General features: G+C 49.0%; 1 protein-coding gene across 7 annotated transcripts in view; it reads right to left on the bottom strand.

The window, feature by feature from the left end:
- Positions 1-21,502, bottom strand: part of Ryr1 (ryanodine receptor 1) — a 118,308-nt gene that overhangs the window by 67,233 nt on the left and 29,573 nt on the right. For all 7 annotated transcript variants that reach the window (XM_063252698.1, XM_063252700.1, XM_063252699.1 and 4 more), the window contains exons 28-48: positions 19,700-20,094; positions 18,683-18,815; positions 17,690-17,850; positions 17,056-17,221; positions 14,705-14,791; positions 14,351-14,577; positions 12,512-13,124; positions 10,832-11,098; positions 10,336-10,536; positions 9,887-9,998; positions 8,010-8,156; positions 6,684-6,957; positions 5,501-5,615; positions 5,285-5,417; positions 4,809-4,903; positions 3,536-3,671; positions 2,991-3,177; positions 2,796-2,904; positions 2,298-2,418; positions 2,034-2,203; positions 122-342 (exon numbers count right to left, since the gene is read on the bottom strand). In XM_063252698.1, the coding sequence (XP_063108768.1) occupies positions 122-342; positions 2,034-2,203; positions 2,298-2,418; positions 2,796-2,904; positions 2,991-3,177; positions 3,536-3,671; positions 4,809-4,903; positions 5,285-5,417; positions 5,501-5,615; positions 6,684-6,957; positions 8,010-8,156; positions 9,887-9,998; positions 10,336-10,536; positions 10,832-11,098; positions 12,512-13,124; positions 14,351-14,577; positions 14,705-14,791; positions 17,056-17,221; positions 17,690-17,850; positions 18,683-18,815; positions 19,700-20,094 (4,070 nt within the window). The remainder of the gene's footprint in view (positions 1-121; positions 343-2,033; positions 2,204-2,297; positions 2,419-2,795; positions 2,905-2,990; positions 3,178-3,535; positions 3,672-4,808; positions 4,904-5,284; positions 5,418-5,500; positions 5,616-6,683; positions 6,958-8,009; positions 8,157-9,886; positions 9,999-10,335; positions 10,537-10,831; positions 11,099-12,511; positions 13,125-14,350; positions 14,578-14,704; positions 14,792-17,055; positions 17,222-17,689; positions 17,851-18,682; positions 18,816-19,699; positions 20,095-21,502) is intronic.

The raw sequence follows: 21,502 nt of genomic DNA, 5'->3' as shown, positions 1-21,502 counted from the left end.
CACGGATCTCACCTGGAGGCCAGTCCAGCCGGAGACCCCGCCCACCGTGTAACCCCGCCCACCAACAGCTCAGCCCGCCCGAGCCCGGCCCACCGTGTAACCCCGCTCGAGTCCCGCCGACCTGCACAGCGCCATGAGGCAGTCCTCGATGACGTCTCTTTGTGCCTTAGTGAGCGAGCGGCCGCGGGACAGGCGGTAAACGGTGTGAAGCATGGAGTCCACCATGATGGCACGGTGCTCAGTACCCGCAAAGAGTGGCGCACACTTGGTGATGAGTGGTAGCACCGCCAGGCACAGGTAGCGGTTTAGCGCCAGCGCCATCTCTGTGGTGCTGAAAGTGGCCTGGGACACAGGGTGGGGACCTCAGGCCGGATGCACACCCCTGAAGTTGTTTTGACGCCCGTCTTGGACAACTCTATGTAAAGGACCAGCCTTCTGATCATTCCCCCAAGTGCTGCGCCTTTCCCATCTCTAACCTGCTGTCTTTATTATTCTAGACTACAAAATTTCAAACATGCACGTGAGTCAAACTGATGAATGAATCAGTGCCCGCGTGGCAATCGCAAGGTTCTGAGTTCAATACTCCACACACAAAAAAATCCTGATTAACGAGCCCACTACCCAAACATGTCTGTTCTACAGAAGTAGACATTTTGCCTGCTTATTTCTTCTCCAACCCTTGTCCTTTTTCCTGTAGGATTTTGTTTGTTGAATTGTTTTTTGAGACAGGATCTTGCTTTGTAGTATAGTCTGGCCTTGTTTTCTGTAGTAGTTTCATGCAAGCCCCAGCCATACGCCCTTTTACTCATAGACACTTAACTGTGTCTCTCCATTCCAACAAACACTTCTGTTTGACAGCCTTTGTTGCTATCATCATGTGACAGAATTAACCACTTCATCTTCATGATCAACTTCCTCCAACTGCCTCAAAAATTGCTTTCTAGGGGCTGGGGATTTAGCTCAGCGGCATAAGTGCCTGCTTTGCAAGCAGGCAGTCGTGAGTTCGATCCCTGGTACCGATAAAAACGAAAAAGACAAAAAATAAATTAATAAAAAAAAATTGCTTTCTATTTAGTTGGGCCTGTTTGGATCAGGTCCTTGGGAGGGTCCACTCACTGCTCTTAGTGGACAGATGTTTTAGGCTTTTTATCTATAATCATTTCCTTTCCTCCTCTTTTAAATGGTATTTATTTCCTGGAGAAACGGGGCCATTTGTCCAGTGGAATTTTCTACATTTTGGCTTTGGTTCAATACCTTCTTGTAGTGTCAGTTAACTTGTTCTCTGCACTCTACATTTCCTATAGATGGGTTATAGGTTCAAGTTCCCGCGTTCCTTTTCTTGCTCACCTCTTCAGCAGTCATCCTTTCCTGTTCCTCCCCAGCCAGCAACTTGCAAAGAAATCATCAATCATCTTTCCCTGTCTCCAGCTTCCCCTCCAAGCTCTCTTGCACCCCTGCCAGAGGCTTTGGCCCTGTCACCTCGATGAGACTATTTTTCAAGGTCACCATCATTTCCATTTTGCTAGATCAATAGTCCTATCTCATGCTCATCTTCTCTGGTCTAGGCATCTTCTGTTGTTACTTTTGTACATAACTCTTTGTGAGTCCATGGTGCTGCCATAACTGACATTGGTTAGGGGTGGGGTGCAGTACTAGGGACTGAACCCATGGCCTTTGCACTGAGCTACATCCTGGCCCTTTTCTTAGTTTGTATTTTGAAACAGGGTCTCACTAAATTGCCTAGGCTAGTTTGAACTTATGATAATCCTGCCTCCACTTCTCCCAGTGCTAGGAGTGCCACCATGCCTGGCTAGAATGATTGTTTTTATAACTGGAAGTTGGAGATTCCTCCATTAGAACATAAGTCTCTTCTGTTCGGATTTTTTCCTCCCTAACTTGATGGTGCAAGGTGGTGGAATTATGCTATATTCACAGTCCCAGGGCAAATAAAAGTGCTGCTGTTGCTATCTCAGGCTCCATCTTGTATGTTCTGTGGAGGCAGGAAGGGTGGCTAAGGCAGCAGAGCCGCTCACCGTGTCCAGCGAGGCTGCTGCCCTCATGTCAGGAAGGAAGCCTACATCCAGCACGTGTAACAGGAAGTCCTGGTTCTCGATGCCATAGACACGGTCCAGGAAGAGCACCATGGATGCCTTGTGGTCCGGCACAAAAGAGGCTGACATTTTTGGTTGTATCAGAGCCCCATCTACAGGGAAGAAGGACACAGGTCAGGGATGTCCTTGGGACCCACTGGCTCCCTTCCCAGCATCACTCCCATGCCAAGTCTAGCCATCTCATACCTTTGCCCAGGGTAGGGATCTGCAGTGGGAGGCTGATGATGCCCACAAGGTCATCCAAGGGCACAAGGGATCGGAGGATGGCCCGGATCCGCAGGGCCTCACCCTTGCCGGCTTGGATTAGCTGAGGGTGGCAGTTAGGGATGGGCATGTCATCAGACACCTGTGCTGCATTTTGAGTTTGCTCCACTGCATCCCTTCCTGACACTCTCGTGGGCATAGTGGAAATAACTCTAGAGTTCTACCCCTGACCCCTCCATGTGAGCCTCCTTCATCTCCACCCCGGCCACTCTGGGCTGTCACTGTCTGCCTCTCGCACTGGACTGGGAGCTCCTTGGGATCAGCACCTGTGGCTATGTTGATCACCATAGTTTCTCCAGCAATGCCCAGCCCAGGACCCTCATGGTGAGAGCCAACCAATGTCACCCAACACCCACATAAAGAGGTCAAGACTAGCCACCCATGCCCTCCCTCCTGCCCACCCTGGCCTTCCCATCTCACGTGCATCTCTGGAGCACAGCGTCCCAGCAGGTCAATCAAGGCCGCATAGAAGGACATGATGGCATGTCCCAAGTGCACTCGGTTTTCCTCAGGGGCCTCCTCACCAAAGCTGCAGGGGAGCAGGATGTTGTGGGGAGGCACCAAGGGGCAAGGGGAGGACAGGGTGTGCTAGAGGGCAGGAGCCAGGAAACTCACTGCTCACGCCGCCGGTCCCTGCGGACACCTGGACCATCCCGTGCGGGGTCTTCAGAGATGCGGATAGCCTCTTCGATAGCAGCCAGCAATCCTGAGCCTCCCTCACCCCGCAGGGCCGGCCCGAAGCACTCAGGCTTGCGGATGAGCAGCCGCACTACCACATTGGCGTTTTCCTCCACACTCTCGCCTGGCCCCCGCCCCCCCAGGAGGTCAGGAGGTCTCATGAGCCTCAGGACACCATGCAACCCAAACACCAAACACTCTGGGGTTTTTGTTTTTTTGTTTTTGTCTTTTTCCTTTTTATCGGTACCGGGGATTGAACTCACGACTGCCTGCTTTACAAGGCAGGTGCTTATGCTGCAGAGCTAAATCCCCAGCCCCCCTAACACCAAACACTTCTAGGGACAAGGTTGTTAGCCCCCAGCCCCCTGCCTCAGCCTCATTTGAGGGGATCCCTGACCAGGGCAGGCCTGAGGCTCAGGGACTAGATGGTCAAACTCAAGGAAGGTTTGGACAGTGAGCCTACATGTCCTGCCCTGCCTTACCATTGACGAAGACAGCGAAGCGCAGGAAATCCAGGTAGCGCTCACCGCCGCAGGGGTTCCAGCCAATGTCGGGGTACCCTTTGGCCAGCAGCATGGAGCAGCTTTGGAGGCCACAGCCTGCCAGGTAGGAGACGACCTAGGGACAGGAGGGGGCTTAGCCTGAGGCCAGACCCACAGCCCTTTTTGCCCAAGTCTCAGGCCTCTGTCCATCCCTGGAGCCTCTGGGCTCTGTTCATCTCTGAACCCTCAGCAAATAACCCTGGTCCTCTGCACAGTCATCTCTACCAGGACCATGGCAGCAGCCCCTTCCAGGGGCTCCCTGCTACCCTCAGTCTGCTCCACGCCCACTTGTGGAATACCCGAGTCAGGTCACATCCTCTGCTCAGATGATACAGCTCTCTCTCACTCAGGACAAAAGCCAGAGTCCCCCATGTGGCTCTTACGATCCCTTATGACCGATCATTTCTCTACCTTCTACAGCCACTCATCTCACTATCTCTGCTCCCACTGCCTTGGTTTCTGCTCAGACTCCCAAGGTTGACTCCTGCCTCTGGACCTTTGCGATGGCTGCTCCTCCCCTAGGTTCTATCCACCCTCACTTCCTGAGCCTTGCTCAATGTCTCTTTCTCAATGGGGCTTTCTCTGATCACCCTTATCTAACTCAGAGCCCGTCCTGACACTTGATATTTTTCTCCTTCCTCACTTATTTTCCCCCTTAACACCATTACTGGCTATCAGTTGGTGTGTTATTCATTCCTCTTGTTATTCATTCTTCAAATGAGAATGTCAGCTACGTGAGGACAGGGTTTTTTGACTGTGGCACTACTACTGCCTTGGACAGGTCCTGACATATGTGTGCATAATAAATAGTTATTAAGTGATTAATTATATGATAGCAACCAGCCATTGTTGAGTACTGTTTCACAAATGCATGAAGCTGTTTCTAAGACTGTTCATCATGGAGCCGAGGTTACGAGGTCTGGAGAGGCTGATGCTTATCCAAGGCTACCCAGCAAGCGAGCTGACCCTAAGTGCAGCACTCCAGAACCACACATGTCCTTGCTGTAGAGAAGCCATGGCGGAGGGGACCACCCAGTCGGGAGCACAGGGCATGGATGTGCTCACCCTACAGCACCTCATGAACGAGCTCCTGGGTATTGTTATCTCCCTGCAAATTATTCCCCGCTGGTTCAGCTCAGAATCGCCCTCTCATTAGGGGCTCAAAGTCAGTAGGGTCCCCGCAGCCAGGCAGGGCCAGGCCTCTCCTCCACACCTTCTCCAGGTCCTGCTCCTGCAGCGCCAAGGCCAGCTCATTGTTGTCGATGACAGAGGCAGCAGCCACATCCAGGGGCGTGGAGCCCTGCATGCCTGTGGTGGGAGAAGCGGGTGAGGACGCTCTTCCAAGGTGTGCAGCTGCCTGTCTCGCTCCTGAGTGTGTGGCCTACAGGAAGCCCATCCTGCCCACTACTTTTGCTTTCCCTCCTGTCTGGTCTATGTTTCCTCTATCCCAGGTCTCACCATTGCGGGCCTGTCACTATCTGAAACTGGGCTGTCTTCTTCACCATACTGTGAGTCCAGTGAAAGCCAGGCACGGCTGTCTGGCTCATTACTATGCCCAGTGCTACTCGTCACCCAGCCACACCATGATGGGCTGAGACTGAGCATTTGTTGAATGGCTGAATGAATGAGTGAGCCGGCGGGACGGACTGGCAGAAGCCGGGAGCATCCCTTGAGCTCAAGCTTTCTCACCCAGGCCGATGCCACTGTTTTCCAGCAGGTAGCTCAGGTGGTCAAACATGGAGCGCTGGTTCTGCCGGCTGATCCGGCAGAAGTAGCAGAGGAAGCGGCAGCAGCTTGTCACCATCTTGGGGAAGCGGATCTCCTGGGATGGCAGGGTGGGCTGGTGGTCAGTGCCCACACTCTGAGGTCCCTTTCCCCAGTTCCCAGCCCAGCTAGCAGCCTCACCTTGGATTCACCGCCCCCAAGGACGTTCACCATGACCTCCATGACTGTCTCGTGCATGCCCAGTGCCCTCATTAGGTTCGGGTGTTGGTAGAAGACCTTGTTGTTCATGATGTTCCTGTGGACAAAGAATGTCTGTGAGGTCACCACAGGAAAGGTTGCCCACATCCAGCGGTGCCACCATCCAGCCAATGCCACCTTCACTATAACAGCTTTATTTATTTATTTATTTATTTTACAGATATTGGGCCTCTTTTTATTTTTTAATTGTGAGACTGAGTCTCGATAAGTTGCCCAGGCTAGGGTCAAACTTCTGATCCTCCTGCCTCATCCTCCCAGAGTGCTGGGTTTAGCCAGGCATGTGTCATCATGCCTGATTGGTCTCTTACTCTGCACCCTGCACCTTTCCCTTTACAGACTTGAACTCATTCATCCCCACATCTGCTCTGGGGGACCCTAGTTTCACAGGTAAGGAAACTGAAGCCTCAACCTGAGGCAACTCTCCGAGGACAGAGATCTCTCATGTCGCCGAGTGTTACAGAGATCTGGCACACAGCAGGTGCTTAAGAAGTGTCTCCTGAGTGAATGAAGGAGACACATTTAACATTTAAGTGCTTAATACCACGATGACTATATTTTAGATCACTCATTTTTTCATTCATTTCTGTTTTCCTTGGTTTTGTTTTGTTTTGTTAAGACAGGATCTCATTCTAGTTCAAGCTGGCCTTAAATCTGTGCTCCTCCTGCCTCTGCTTCCAGAGAGCTGGGAGATCACCATGATGATGATGATGGTGGTGGTGATGGTGATGATGACTGGCATGAGCTCACCAAAGCCACACCACCATTCTGCTGGGTAGGCATGGCTCTTTCCTATTTACAAATGAGGATATAGAAGCTCGGAATGGGAAACCTCATGTCAAATGTCATATGTAAGTAGGAGCTGTTTCCCAGGGGCAGATGAAGCAGGAAGGAAGGGGTACTCTAGGAAGAGGGGACAAGGCATGAAGGACAGGGACCTGTTCTGGGAAGGGTTTACCTTGGATATGTCCTGCTGTATCCTCATGATGGGCCAGACATTAGGAGAAGGGGATTTTATCATATTCAGAGGACATTATACAGGGTGCTGGCAGGTAGCAAACACTTGCCTGCCTCTGAGGGACATGCCCGACAAAGGAGGGGGCCTCACCCGATGCTCTGGATCATGAGGTTCTCCTCCTGAGGGCCCATCTGCACAATGAGCAGTGAGCGGATCTGGCCCAGGCACTCGAGCAGGCTCATGGTGTCATCCACAGAGGATGGTGAGATGGTATATGCCCTCGGCAGGGCACGCAGCAGCTCACCGAGCCCATCATATTGCCGGTGCAGGAGGCTAAACATGGCCCGAACCAGCTCCGGGCTCTGCACAAAATCTTCCTGGGCCCAGCGAACCACCATTTGGGACACCAGTTCCTGCAGGGACCCTGAGAAAGGGACACAAGGTCAGAACACAGCCAGAATGATGTGAAAAGGCCCCTCTTCTCACAAGCCTCTTGGTTACCAACCACTCCCATTATCCTCCTACCAAGGGCTCTTGGATTCTGGCAGATTCTCCTCTGTTGCCCTGTTTCCACGGCCCTCTGGGGTCTGGCTGTCACTTCCCTGCCTTTATCTCTCATCACTTGCCCACTTAACCATGCTGCCATGGTCCCTGCCATGCTGGCTTCAGAGTGTTGGCACTTTTGTACCACCCTTCCTCTCCCAGATCTTTGCACACCTTGATCCTTCATTCTGGCCCTTCTGTCCTCATCTCTCTCCCATCCCTCTCAGATTTTATTTTTTCTTTTAGCACCGACGACCACCTGACATTTGTGTATCCATATATGTATTTGATACACTATTCTTTCTCTTTATTTATTTGTTTGTTTGATAGAGGTTCTTGCCATGTAGCCCGGGCTAGTCTCAATGTCTAGAGCCTTCTGCCTCAGCCTCCCAAGTGCTAGGAGTTCAGATATGCACCATCACACCCAGCATATGTTTGGTATAGTATGTTAATCTCCTGGAAAGCAAGGGCTTTGACTTTTCCATTGCTGTGTTTCTCAGCCTTATTAAAAGTGACTGACCCAGAGCTGGCCCAATAACTGATCTTGAATGTTACAAGATAAAATCTACACCCAGGCACTGTGTCCTTATGATATGAAGCTAGTACAGTATGTTTGCACAGTGACACCTTGGTTGACACTTGCTTTTGGAACCCTTCAACATGGTAACTGTCTCATCACAAGACAAAAGAAAAATAAAAGCCTGGGGCCTGGAGGCTGCAGTGGTAAAGGAGCGGCCACCACTGTGGGCTGGAAGTGCATCCTGGAATTGGGGCCACACCTCTGGCAGCCTCCTCCTCCTCCCCAGCTCCACCCCCTCAGCCCTGCTTTTCCATCGCCCTCTTGTTCCTTCTCAAAGCCTTCTTGGAGACCAAGCTCCCCAGGCAGAGCCACCCATCACTCCTTTTCTTGTCCCCATTGTCCTCAGTCCTCACGGGGCTTGGGCTCCTCTGCAGGTGTCTCCTCCTCTGGCTTCTCCTCCTTCTTCTTTACCAGCCGCACCTTCTCCAACAGACTCATCAGGCGGCTGCCCAGAGTGGTCTCTTCTTCTGGTTCCTCCTCCTCACCTTCCAGCTGAATTCCTGGTGGTTAAGGAAGGAGGGAATGTCGCTTATGTGCTTGCGTATTCACCTGCTCGATCATTTATTTCACTCATTCCTCATTCACACGCACATTCGTGAAATTTTCCGGTTCCTTCTCTCTCTCCCCCACCCACCTTTGGTTTCGTTTTTGAGACAGAGTCCTATTCTGTAGTCCAGACTGTCTTGAACTCACTATGGAGCTCAGGCTGGCTTTAAACCTGCAATGATCCTCCTGCCTCAGGCACCCAGGTGCTGGGATTACAGGTGTGCACCACCACACCCAGTTGTCTTTTGGTTTTTTGAGACATGGTCTCACTGTTTGGTTCAGGCTGGCCTTGAATTCACTATTTAACCCAGGCTGGCTTCAAACTCACAGTGGTCCTAATGCCTCCATTTATTTCTTTGTATGTTTATATTTTGTTCATTTATTCAGTCTGTGAAACATTTGCCTTTTAAGCTATTGTAAATATGTTCAAAGAACTAAAACAAAAATTCTGAAGAGTTAAAGAAAATTATTATAGCAGTGACACATCCTGTAAAAATTATTAATAAAGTAAATAACATTTTTTTTTTTTTTTTGGTACTGGGGATGGAACTCATGACCTTGAACTTGCCAGGCAGGTGCTTATACTGCTGAGCTAAATCCCCACCTATAAATAACATTTTTAAAGAACCAGGTTGAATAATTGCACAGTTATGCATCTTTTAACTTTTAACTATGAAAAAGAAAAACACAACATATTATGAGAGGTTTGGTAGCAATTTGGGCTGGCAGGAGAGAAAAGCAGAACTTGAAGGGAAGACATAGAGATTCTGGAGTCTGAAGAAATGAAAGATAAAAGAATGATGAAGAAGGGGAGCCACACAGCCCCAAAGAGTATCATCAAGCAACCACAATCTTTAGAATGAGTTCCAGAAGGAGAGGAGACAAGGGGGTCAAAAATATTTGAACATTTATGCAAAACTTTCTAGCCTTAATGAAAATATTAATGTTCACATTTAAGAAATTCAAACTCCAAGTAGGATAAACTTAAAGAGTTCCATTTCCAGATACATCTTAAATAATTGAAGGCAAAGACAAAGAGAAAATCTTGGAAGTCAGTCAGAGAAAAATGATTCATCACAAGCCAAGTGTGGTGGCACAGGCCTGTAATCCCAGCACTCAGGGAGGCTGAGGCAAGAGGAATGCAAATTTAAACCCAGCCTGGGCAATTTAATGACTAAATGAGACTGTGTCTCAAAATAAAAAATAAGAAGAGCTAAAGCTGTAGCTCAGTGCTAAAGTCAAAAGTTCAATCTCCAGGGCCACAAAAAAAAAAAAAAAAAAAAAAGAAAAGAAAGAAAAAAAAAGACATCACTACATACAAGGGAATCTCAATAAGATTACCTGCTGATTTAGCATCATTTGGCCAGCAAGCTCTCCACCCAACTCAAAATCTTCCATGCATCCTTCTAATCAGTCAGCCAACTTAGCCATCTCTTATCCATTTATTTCATCCTTCTACACATCATTTCACATATCCATCCATTCACTTGGCTATAGTCAGTCTATACACCCACCTGCCCAAATACTCAAATAAACATCATCATTTCACTTATTGTCTATCTGTTCACCAGTCCAGTTATACAGCACCAATACACAGATGTTTAGTCAGGGAATCTTTGCGAAACTACAGAAGCTGTCTCAAGAGAGAGTTTGCAGGAAGGACTCTATGATTCTTTCTCCTTACCACAGTGGGCCAGCAGGTCTTGATGAAAATCTTGCAGATCCGCTCGGATCTCTTCAGGGAGGGGACAATCTTCCTCATCTGCGCCATCTTTGAATTGCAATAGCATGTTGATCTAGGGGAAGGTCAACAGTTTGAACAAGGGTCAGAAGCCATAGAACAGGAACTCTGAGATCAAGAACCAAAGGTCCCATTATAAGTCCCTGTCTAAGATCATGAGCCAAAGTGTGTGTTAGAGAAGAACATCAGGGAGATTAGGAAAGCGGTCTGAATGGGGTCAGGGTCAGTCTCTAAGGTCAAGCTGATTCACAGAGCAGTAGGAGAGATAAATACATCAGTTGTTCAAGGGCCAAGTACTGGTTTTGAGGTTGAGGACCACCATGGTCAATCAGGAGAGAGGCTGAAGCTGGGGCTTAACCAGTGCAACTAACTAGAGACAGGGGTCAGAGGACCTGTTCCTGGGGCGGGGAGCGGAACTCGCGGGTACGTCTTGCAGTCTCAGCTGCGCTCATGGTGAAGGCTTTCATGAGGAGGCTGTAGCGGTCCCGCTGGTTGGCCTGGAGCTTGTCCACATAGCGCTCTGCAAAGGCTGCCAGGGACTCCACACGGTGCTGCAGCTCTTGGTCACAGAAATACTCCAACAGGTGGCACATCTATGGGAGGACAGCCATAGAGGAGGAGGGACGGCTGAGAGACCAGGGGGAGCTCCTTGTAAATCTGCCTTCTCCATGACCCTGCTTAGGTCCAGCCACCGCCAACTCTGCTCAGACCCTTAAATCAGTCTCCTTTCAGACAGAAACCACAGAGAGCATTCCAAGCCAACACTGCTCCACTGCTTTAAGGACTTCCACTTCCCCACTGCCTCAGGACAAAGTCTAAACTCCCAAACTTGTGGCCCACTAGACCTCCAGATGGATGGACACTGGGAGACAGAAAGAACCAACCTACCTGTAACTTCACAGACTCTGGAAGCTTCATCTGCAGCAGTCCCTCCTCCAACTCTTCCTTCTCCCCCTCTGCTGCCTCCTCTTCCTCTTTTTCTTCATCTTCTTTCTCATGTGCTTCTTCCTCCTCATCTTCCTCTTTCTCCTCTTCATCTTCTTCTTCCTCCTCTCCCTCCTCCTCCTCCTCTTCCTCTTCTTCTTCTTTGAATACTTCCGGCTCAATCATCTTCAAGATTTGTTTCACATCCTCATCGCTAAAGACACCCATTACCTGTAGGACAAGGTCTGAGTCCTTCACTGTGACCTATAAGGTCTGCATAATCAGTTCCTGCCCTCACTTACCTGCGTCTCCTGCTTCTGCACATGTCAGATTCATTCCTGCTTTGTCTGATAGCTTCCTTCCACAGGCAGAAAGGCATCTGCTTCCTGCCATCCACCCTCCTTTCTCCCAAGGTTAAACACGTATGACTCTGGGACAGGACACGCCCTATACCTCAGTGAGACCCACAGAGCTCCCAGCACATACCACCAGCTTTTGGCCAGTACAATAAAGATACTAATATACAGATATTTGGGCAACAAGATGGAAAGTAGATGAAAGGGAAGAAGAGGAGGAGAGAGAAAGATGGAGGCAGGGAGAATGACTGGTGAGCTAAATCAGTAGACTGAATGGTAGAGGTTTGAAAGGGAGATGAAAGAGTAAATGGATCATGATAGAGAGATGAAGATATCATGAGTGGATGCATAATAGGATAAACAATGCATAGGTAGGCAAGTAGGTGTGTGGATGGTTTGACAGATGCATAAGCAAATAAATGAGAGTACAGATAAAAAGATAAATGAGAAATAGCCATGGGAATGGGTAAGGTAGGTGGGAGGATGGATGAATGAGCTTATGCATACAGGGTTGGGTAGATATATGGATGAATGGTTATAAGAATACATGAATAAAGGAGTACATGAAATAAAGAATGGAGAATGGATGGATAGGTGTAGACAGCTGGGTGAGTCTGTGGGTAGAGAATAGGTGTTCACACACAGGTATGGGAAGTACAGATATGAGGGAAAGGTAAATGGAAGTGGAGGAATGGATGCATCTGTGAGTGATTACACCGGTAACAGACAGTTAAGGGGGATGATGGATGAACTGATAGGTGAATGAATGGAAGGATGGATGAGCAATGGATTGAAACAGATATGTGGATGGATACGTGGGTAGAAAACAGGACAGCAAGGTGGATGGACTTGTAGATGGGAAGATGAGGGTATATAATGAATGAATGAATAAATGAGAAGATGAGAAGGTGGATAGAGGATGGACGAATTGATGAATGAATGAATGATGGTTGGATGGAGAATGCGAAGAAGGAAAAAGAGATTAATAAACACACGAATAGGGGCTGGGGATTTAGCTCAGCAGCATAAGTGCCTGCCTGGCAGGCACAAGGTTGAGAGTTTGATCCCCGGTACTAAAAAAAAATGAAAAACACATGAACAGAAGATAGACAAATGAGTGAAAGGAAAAGTGAATAAAGGATGGATAGTGGAGGACCCATGAAAGATGGGTAGATGGATAAATAGGTAGATGGATGAGTTGCATGTATAAATGGGAGGGGCTTTATATATACATGAAGGAATTATTTCAACTGTAGAAGAATGGGAGAGGGAAGGAGAAAACTATTACCAGCAAGGTGGACACAAGCTTGAGCACGGGCACGAACTGGAACTCCACGGAGCCCCCAACAGGGTCTCGTGCGTGCTGCCCACCATCTCGCACAGCCTCTCCCAGCATTCTCAGGGCCTTGTCCCGCAGGGCCTCCAGAGGGATGGCGGGGCTGAGGCGGGCCGGGGCTTCTGCTGCTCCAGCCGCTGGCAGAGCCATCACAAAACAAGGAGCTGAGAAATGGTGTGGGGGCCTCAAGGAGGTGGTGACTCCAACGCCAGGCAGGCCATAGTGGCGAGGACCATCTTCGGAGTGGTGTCCAGGTGGAAAGAGTGTGATGGCGCGAGTCTCGGATGTGAGGGGCACGATGTATTCAGAAAGCATGGAGCGGCGGGTGCGGCAGGCGCTTTCGAGGTGGATGCTGATGAGGAGGTCGTAGTAGCCTGCACGTAGAGGACCCGGCAGGTGTGCGTCCTCCAGCGTGTGCAGCAGCTGTGCCTGGTCCACATGGCTGCACAGAGCATGGGCCACACGGTTGTTGCCCAGGGCGCACACTGCTCGGTAGAGGGAGAGGGTGTGCGAGTGGAAGCGCTGCAGGTCCAGGCGCTCAGACAGCTCCAGGATGTCCATGCACCTGTGATGGAAGTGAGGAGCACAGGCAGGGACAGAGTGGGCAGGGATGTGGGAGACGTGACACAGACCACAGAGAGGCAAAGAGATGCTAGGTCAAAGTTGTTGCTTTAGCAGGAAAGCCCTGTGTTCCACAGGGTCAGGGCTCCCCCAGGGCTCTGGAACTGTCTAGCAGTATTCATCAGTCCTACAAGTCCCTAAGGGCTGACCTCCACCTATTCTTTGGGATCCCTAGGATGACCTAGGACTATGGGATTTTTGAGAAGCTGGCTAAGATCAGGTGACCTTGAGATGTATCTAGGATCCCCAGATTGGGTTTGAAGCCTTTCTGGCAAGTCTGGGCATCCTGGTTATGTTTGAGTGCCACTAGAATGTCAGCTCCACCAGGGGAGAACATTAATGCCTGTTTTGTTTTGCATTCCCAGCACCTAAAACAGGACCAAGGACATCACAGATACTCAACAGATATTTGTTGAATAGGTCAATGGGTGCATTTAGGGCTACCATGAATAGATGTGGGCATCATGAATTATATGTGAGCATTACTAGAATGTCACTTGGTGCCAAAGGCTTTGTGTCACCAGATTAGAATGCTATTGATCACACAGAAGGAGCCTAGAGCTCTTTGTCAAGTGAATGAGCAAAGAAAAAATGAGGCATGTCAGGAGCTACTTGGATCCTTGGCTATGTGTAGAGACCTTAAGATTTCCAGGCATGGGGCTGGGGGTTTAGCTCAGCAGCGTAAGCGCCTGCCTTGCAAGCAGGCAGTCATGAGTTCGATCCCTGGTACCGAAAAAAAAAAAGGAAAAACAAAAAACGAATAAGATTTCCAGGCATCCATATGAACACTATGTAGCCCTGGGTGTGTCTGGGGCCCTTGGAGTGGGTTGAAATCTCCATGGGACATGTCTAAAGCTTCCCCAAGTAGTGTTCTGACCCCAAGTCATCAGCTAGATTCCTTGATGTGGGTTTGGGCTCCCTGAGATGAGCTTGGGCCCCTGCAGTGTGAGTCTGGGGGCCCTAAGGTAAGTCTGTGTCACTGGGATGTATCTAGGGGCTCCTAAGGTGGATCTAGAGCCCCCTGGAGTATTATCTTCAGAGGCCAGAGCTGACTCATGGTCCCCCACATGGGGCTCTTGCAGTGGTCTTGTGGTATGAGAAGGCACTGAGCTCTATCTGACCCCAGAGGGGTGACAGCATCTGTCCCGATGCCATCAGGCAGGCTCTAACCTGTTCTCCTCAGGGATGTGCAATGCCATCATGGTCAGTGGCTCCTGGCACTGCACAGCCCATCCAAGCCGCTCGCCAGCGCGCCGTGTGTCCACCTGCAGGAAGTGGTTGGGCATGCGACTCCAGGAGACTGGCATCAGCATCTGCACCTCCAACCGCGGTGGACATTGCGGGGCTGGGTTCTTGCGCTCACTCACGAACATAGCAGCAGACAGTGGCATGATGTTCTGGGGGTGCAGAATCATGCATGGATCAGGATTCTCAGCCCTCCCCAACCCTGCACCCTTTCAGAGTTATCCTCTCACACCTCCCACCTCAGCCCACCCGAGGAATCACCCCTCCCTGCACTGTTACCTTCTGCTTCCCCAACTCAAACTGGATGACATTCTGGTTGGTGGGCAGGACAAAGACAGCAGGAAACAGCTTTGTGTTGGGTTCCACCTGCCAGGGCAGAAGAAGGTAAGGGTGAGGATGGGCTGGGGGTTCAGGACTCAACCTCAAATGCCACAGTCAATCCTGTAGATCCACACTTGGACACTGGGTGCTACACAATGGCTCTGAGGTCACCCTTGGGCTCTACTGCCCCTGATCCAGCATACACAGAATAACCCATAATCTCCAAGAAATGTTTTCTCTGGTACTGGGGGAACTCAGGCCTGAACTACACACCCAGCTCTTTTTAAATTTTTCCTTTTGAAACAGGGTATCATTAAGTAGATAAGCTGCCCAGGCTTGAACTTTCAGTCTTCCTGCCTTGGCCTCCTATTGTTCTGAGGTTACAGGTTTGTGCCACAATGCCGGGCTTCCTCAGCTGCAGCTCAGTGCACATGATGCCCCCTCTAGGGGTGTCTTTCCTATTTCTGTCTAGCATACTCATTTTTCCAGAACAAGAAAGACCAGCAGTCTTGGGAGGCTGAGGCAGAAGGATTGCAAGTTCAAGTCCAGCTTGAGGGATTTGGTGAAAATGAGACCTTGTCTCAAAATAAAACCTTATTAAAAAGGACTGGGAAAAAAAGAAAAAAAAAAAAAAAAAAAAGGATTGGGGATGTGGCTTATAAAGGCCCTGGGTTCAATCTCCAATAGAATACACACATAGAAAACACCCACCCACCCCAGCTTCTCCGTGGTACCCACCCTGCCAATCCCCCACTCAAATAACACTTTCTTACAACAGTCTTGCTAAAACCAAGCCTGAATCTAACTACACCTCTAGATCCAACCTCCAGTTTATAGGAATAGAGGGGACAGAGGAAAGTTACAGGGATACCACAGGGACCGTGGGCAAGAAGACCAGCTCTCTCTGGGAGTTAACGTGCACACCAATCTTCTCTGGGATCTCAGTAAGAGGCAGATTCAGATCCAGCAAGTCTGGGGAGGGGCCTGAGATTTTGCTTTTTTAACAGTTTCCCCAGAGGTGCCGACTTGCAGGCCTCACGACCACTCTTTGAAGGCACAAACAGCCTTCCTTCAATAAATACATTTTGAAAGGGCAAAAAAGAGGTGGAGGAGAAACCAATGTAAGAAAAGAGACTGGAGGCACGAAACAACCAATTAAAATATGTCACGATGGGCTGGAGAGAAAGCACAGCAGCGTAGCAACTGCCTAGCATGTGTGAAGCCCTGGGTTCCATCTCCAGCATTCCAGAAAACAAAAAGAATATATATATATATATATATATATATATATATGTGATTTTACTTTGATTCTAGTTCAAATAAAGAAATAGTAAGAAGCCATTTTTGAGACAACCAGAGAAATTTGAACATGGGCTAGATATTTAATGATAGGAATTACTGGGTTTATTTTTTTCAGGTGATAGTGTATTATGGTTATGCATTTAAAAATAATCCTTATCTTTTAAAGATACTGAAAAGAGATGAAACTACATGATGCCTGCAATTTCCTCCAAAATCCTGCAGCGGCTGTGGGAGGGAAGTAGGCGTAAAGACGAAAGGAGAGTGTGTGTGAGTGGGTGGTTGAAGCTGTGTAATGCAGACCTGGTGGTTCATTATGCTATTCCATCTTTGTATATTTCTGAAATTTCTCCATTTAAAATAAAGTTTTACAAAACCCATCTTAGATGGATTAAATGATAGCTACATGGATAAATACATGATAAAGCCAATGTAGTAAAACATCCATGGTAGATTTTGGTGGTGGTTACAGTTCCTTCGGTGTTACTGTATGCTTCAAAAATACACTTTTAAAATGGGCATGGTGGTACCTGCCTCTAATCCCAGAACTCAGAAGGCTGAGGCAGAAGGATTGCTATGAGTGTGAGGCCATCCTGCGTTACAAAGTGAATTCAAGGCCAGCCTGAACTGCATAGTGAAACTCTGTCTCAAAAATATAAGAAAAAAAAACATTTTTTTCATAATAAAATGTAGAAAATAAAAATTCTATCTGAGGATTTGGGATCATCCTAGGATTCCTCTGATTGGTGAAAGATGAGAGAGAGCCACCCAGCCCACGAGGGATTAAGAGCTTTTCTCCGAGGTCAAGCTGTAATCTGTCTCCTCCATTCTAGGCCTGGATTTAATGCAAGGTTCAACTAGGCAGTCTCCCTAGGGCCTCCCAAGGACAGAAGAGGAGCTATTTTTGTTCTGTCTCTGTGGGGCCTGGCCTTGGAATGGGTCTAGAAGGCTCATCCTGGGATGCTGGGACATGAGGGTGCTGTTGCTAAGTTGCTGAGGGCTAGGCTCACCTGGAAGAAGGTGTTGCTCTCTTTGCCATTGGCTGTAAAGGTCATCAAGCCAGTAGCCAAGTCTACCAGGCATCCAATGATAAGGTCCGTGTGGCTGATCCTGCCCTGCTGCCCAGGGCTCACGAAGTCCCCACCCCATACCATGTAGCAGTTGCTGCATTTGAGGCTAGAGGGGACAGAAGTGATTACTGCGTGAATCCTCAGTCCAGGAGCTCTGCACCCTGGACCCACCCCATTTCCCCAAATTCCCTGTATATAATGATCCCAGGACCGCGGACTATACTGAACCCCTTCACCCCAGGCTCTGACCCTTCAGAATTAGAATCGTTACAGGCTGAAGGGAGATGGGATTGAAGGAGGAAGGAGAGAAGAGAGGGAGGAATGCAGAAAGAGGGAGAAGAAGAAAACACAAAGAAGAGAAGAGGAGGAGAGGAAAAAAGAATGGGAGCAATTCAAAGCAAGGGAACAGGAAAGGATGAGGAGGGGGAGGAGGAAGCTTCTGAGCCCTGAGAGGTTCTAGAGATCCCTCTTATTCCAAAGGGTTTCCAGGTCCCACAACCAGGCAGCCACAGGATTGTGACTGGAACTCAGCTTCCTCTTGCCTGCCTCCCCCGGGATGTCCCCGCCCTGGTACCTGCTGTGGACATTGCCTTGTTCGTCCCCCATGGTCACCGTCACTGCCCGGACCTTGCTGAGATCGAAGTTCATATCGTGCTGATGATAGTCAGGGGTGACCCAGCCCACCCACACACAGCTGGGCTCCTGACCGGCGAAGACCCTCACGGAGTAATAGTACTGGGGACACACAGAGGGATCAGAGGTCAGTCAGAAAGAATACTGGGGTTCCCTGCAGCTCTGAACTGATTTCCCTGGATTCTCATGACATAACAGAAGCATAACAAGAAGTGGCAGGAATTGAGACCCCTCACTTCCATATCTTTATCTGTTTCTGTGACTTCCAAAGCATTTGTGGATTTGGGAATCTCTTGGGATCTTTCTGATATTCTTACATCTAAGTCCCTGCCCAGGTTACAGCAAGGAAATGAATAGTAACTCATGAGTAGCTGTAATTCTTTACACAAAGTAGCTCACTTAAGTGTATTATGTGGGTACCATTTCCATCTCACTTTACTGATGGGGAAACCGCAGTACTCCCATAGGAGAGAAAGCTCAGAGCAGTCAAGTGACTTAGCCAAGTGGCATCTGGGTGGTCCATGATCCTAAACACTAGGCTGTCTCATAAAAATTCCAGTTTGGTGGATCTTAAAATTATATTGGGATGACAGTGAATTTTTCTACCCAGGGATATATGAGATGGGTTAAATAAATTTGGTGTCCTGTATTTATATGTGTAGACTCAAATGGTGGGTACTCCCTGGATTTTAGGGTCCCTAAGAGCTTTATCAGTGTGTTTCATCATTTCATTGTGCTCCCTGCCATTTTTAGGTCACCAGTTACATGCATTAGGGTCCAAAGGATTACATGCTTCTGAATTTGAAGTATGCTATACTTTGTGACTTTCTGGTGAATACTGAGATTTCCCCAGCTATAGGCATTGCAGCACTGGAAATGGGAATTCCTGAGCTATGCTGAGAGGTCCCCAAAGCTGAGGGCCCCCCATTCGCACTGTGGTTGTGTTGAGGATGATTTCAGGGTCATCACGGTCGTCAGTGGGCACCACATCGTGAGGGAGCCGGGGCAGAGTAGGGGTGGCTGGCGGTTGGGTCATCATGGCAGCCTTCTTGGCCTTGAATAAGAAACTGGTAATGGGAGGAGAGGCTGTTGTGAGAAGCTGCTGTCCAGCTAGGGCCCTGCTCTCCCACCACAACAGCCATGACCCTCTCCCAACTGCACCTGTGTCTACTACTGTCCCCAACCCCTCCCCTCAGTGGGCTAGGACTCCAAACACCCCAAGTCTGATCCACTCTGGAGGTACTGCATACTGAATCACCCACATTCAAAGCCTTCTGGGAATACAGGATTTCTCCTTGGGAGACAGACATACAGTGGTCCCCTTAAGTCAGTGTCACTCATCTGAGTCCCCCAGATGGCTGCTAAATGCCCTTGGGAAAGGACAATTCTTCACCTCATGGCAGTTCTACACTTCCAGCAGCCCCACATTGTGAGGACCAGCAACGCTGTCATTTCCAGATACCCCAAGAGTTGGAACTGCATCCCCCTGAAAAGCACTGCCATGGAGGGAGCCATGCAGATTCCCTTTCATTTTGACACCTCCTCAGGGTCTGCCTTGAAGTAGTTTTTAGGGATACATCTGAGACATAGGAAGGGTCCCAGCTGGTTTCTCACTAAGATATCTGGGGGATACAGTAACCTGTCCCTAGACACCAAAATCCCTTTTAATGTCATGAATAATAAAGCCCACTGCTTGAGGCTCTAGGGAGCCCAGCAAGTACGTAGGATAGTATAGATCTCCATACCACACAGTTCCCCAATTTTACACTCTCAGGGATACCAGAGCATCCCTGGAAAATAATGGAGTACTTAAGATAGCATCCCTCAGTATTGTGATTTCACTTGACATATATGGGATCACTTTGGGTTACACTGGGGGGGGGGTCTCAAATTGTTGAGGTTGCATAATTAGCAATCCCAAGACAGATCCCAAGCCCCACTCGCGACTCACCCTCTCTTCTTGTTCTTCTCTGTGGTAGCATCCTTCTCATTTTCAGCCCTGGCAGGCTGGGCCTCCACCCCAGCCTGGAGGGTCCCCCCTGGGGCTCCCTCCTTGGCAGTTCCTTCCTTGCCCCCTTCAGCCTCTCCCCAGCCCCCAGCTGAGCGGCGCAGGTTTTCATAGTCGGGGTCAGGCTCTGCTGCCCGGGCCTCGTCCTCAGCAGGGGGCTGCAGGCCAGGTGGTGCCAGGGGGGTGGCCCCTGCGGTGCAACGGAAGTGCTGGTGGAACTGAACTGGAAGGCTCAGCCGTAGAAAGAGCATCTCCACCAGGCTGTTCTGGGAGCCCCAGGTGCGGTGGGTGAGGCGTAGGCAAGGAGGTGTATCCACGGTGCCATCCATGCGGGCCACCTAGAGGGGGCAGGAAGCACTTGAATGGGGACAGTGGCCAGGCCAGGCCACTGATCCTCTACCTAGTTACACATGGAGCCATCCATAGGCTTCAGAGCCCCTGGGTAAATATTAGCCAAAGATGTCCCCTCTTTTGAGTTAATGAAGCTCCCTGCAAGGAACACAGCTTGGCCATGGGGTACTTTGGCCCTCTATCAACCTCTGCTGGTCACTTTGCACAGTGGCAACCCTGCCAGTATAACAGCATCGCCTGGGGAGACTTTCAAACCCTACCTATGTAGAGGACTCCAGAACAAGCAGCCAGCACACAGGTATTTACTGAGCACCTACTGCATGCCGGGCTCTATTGTAGGTGCTGGGAACACATCAGGGGACAAAATGAAGACTCTGCCTGCCTGGGCTCCCTGGGAGATCCCTGAGAGAGGGAAGTTCAGAAGAATCAGAGTTTTGTAAAAGTTCCCCAGGTGAATTTTTGCTCATTTCCATGTATGAGGAAATGTAACGTTCAGAAAAGTATGCATATCTTAAACTCAGCATGAAGAACTCTCACAGAACAAGGTTCTAACAATGCAGCGGAAGCTCAGTCACACAGAATTCAAGTTCCTTGCAGGCTGAGAAAAGGACCCAGTTTGATTTGTGCGGGAGAATGCATGGTCAGTGCCTAACCCAAATTTAACCATAAGAGAGAAGATACTGTCAGGCATGGTGGCACATGGCTGTAATCCCAGCTACTGAGGAGGCTGAAGCAGGAAGATCTTGAATTCAATCCTAGCCTGGGAAATTTAGTGAGACTCAAAATAAAGTAAAAGGGCCCGGAGATGTAACTCAGTATCTCTGGATTCAATCTCTAGTACCACCAAAGAGAAAAAAGGAAAAGACAATGAAGCCTGAAAATTGAGATGCATGTATTAATGAAGGACTACTAAAATCACATAAACTCAAAAACTCAACACAATAATAACTAGTAAGGGGCCAGGGGTTTTGCTCCATGGCATAAGTGTCTGCCTGGCAAGCATAAGGTTGTGAGTTTTATCCCTGACAGTCCAAAAAAAAAAACAAGTAAAAGAGATGTCAAAATGTTCTTAGAAATTTGTATTTCTTTCTCTTTTCTCCCTTTCCCTCCTCCATTCCTCTTTTCCAGTACTAGGGAATAACCCAGGTCCTTCACATTTGCACTGAACCACCTCCCATCTTTTAATTATTTTGAGGCAGAATCTCACTAAGCCACCTGATTTCCCAGCCTGGTCTCCAAGAATGCTGGGATTACAGGCATATGCCCCCACTCCCAACTGGATTTATATTTCTTTAAACCTTGCTCTAGGATCAGGTAGTTATAAGGATTAGAAATTTTCATTGGGGTCACTTCTTTTCTATCATCTTTTTGAAGATGCAACACCTAGGACTCAGA

The sequence above is a fragment of the Cavia porcellus genome, unplaced genomic scaffold (assembly GCF_034190915.1).
Source record: "Cavia porcellus strain 051 isolate PalLab524CR breed Dunkin Hartley unplaced genomic scaffold, mCavPor4.1 scaffold_7, whole genome shotgun sequence".
Classification (NCBI taxonomy): Eukaryota; Metazoa; Chordata; class Mammalia; order Rodentia; family Caviidae; genus Cavia; species Cavia porcellus.
Note: the sequence above shows the minus strand (reverse complement) of the source record. Positions and strands in the feature narration are given on the sequence as shown.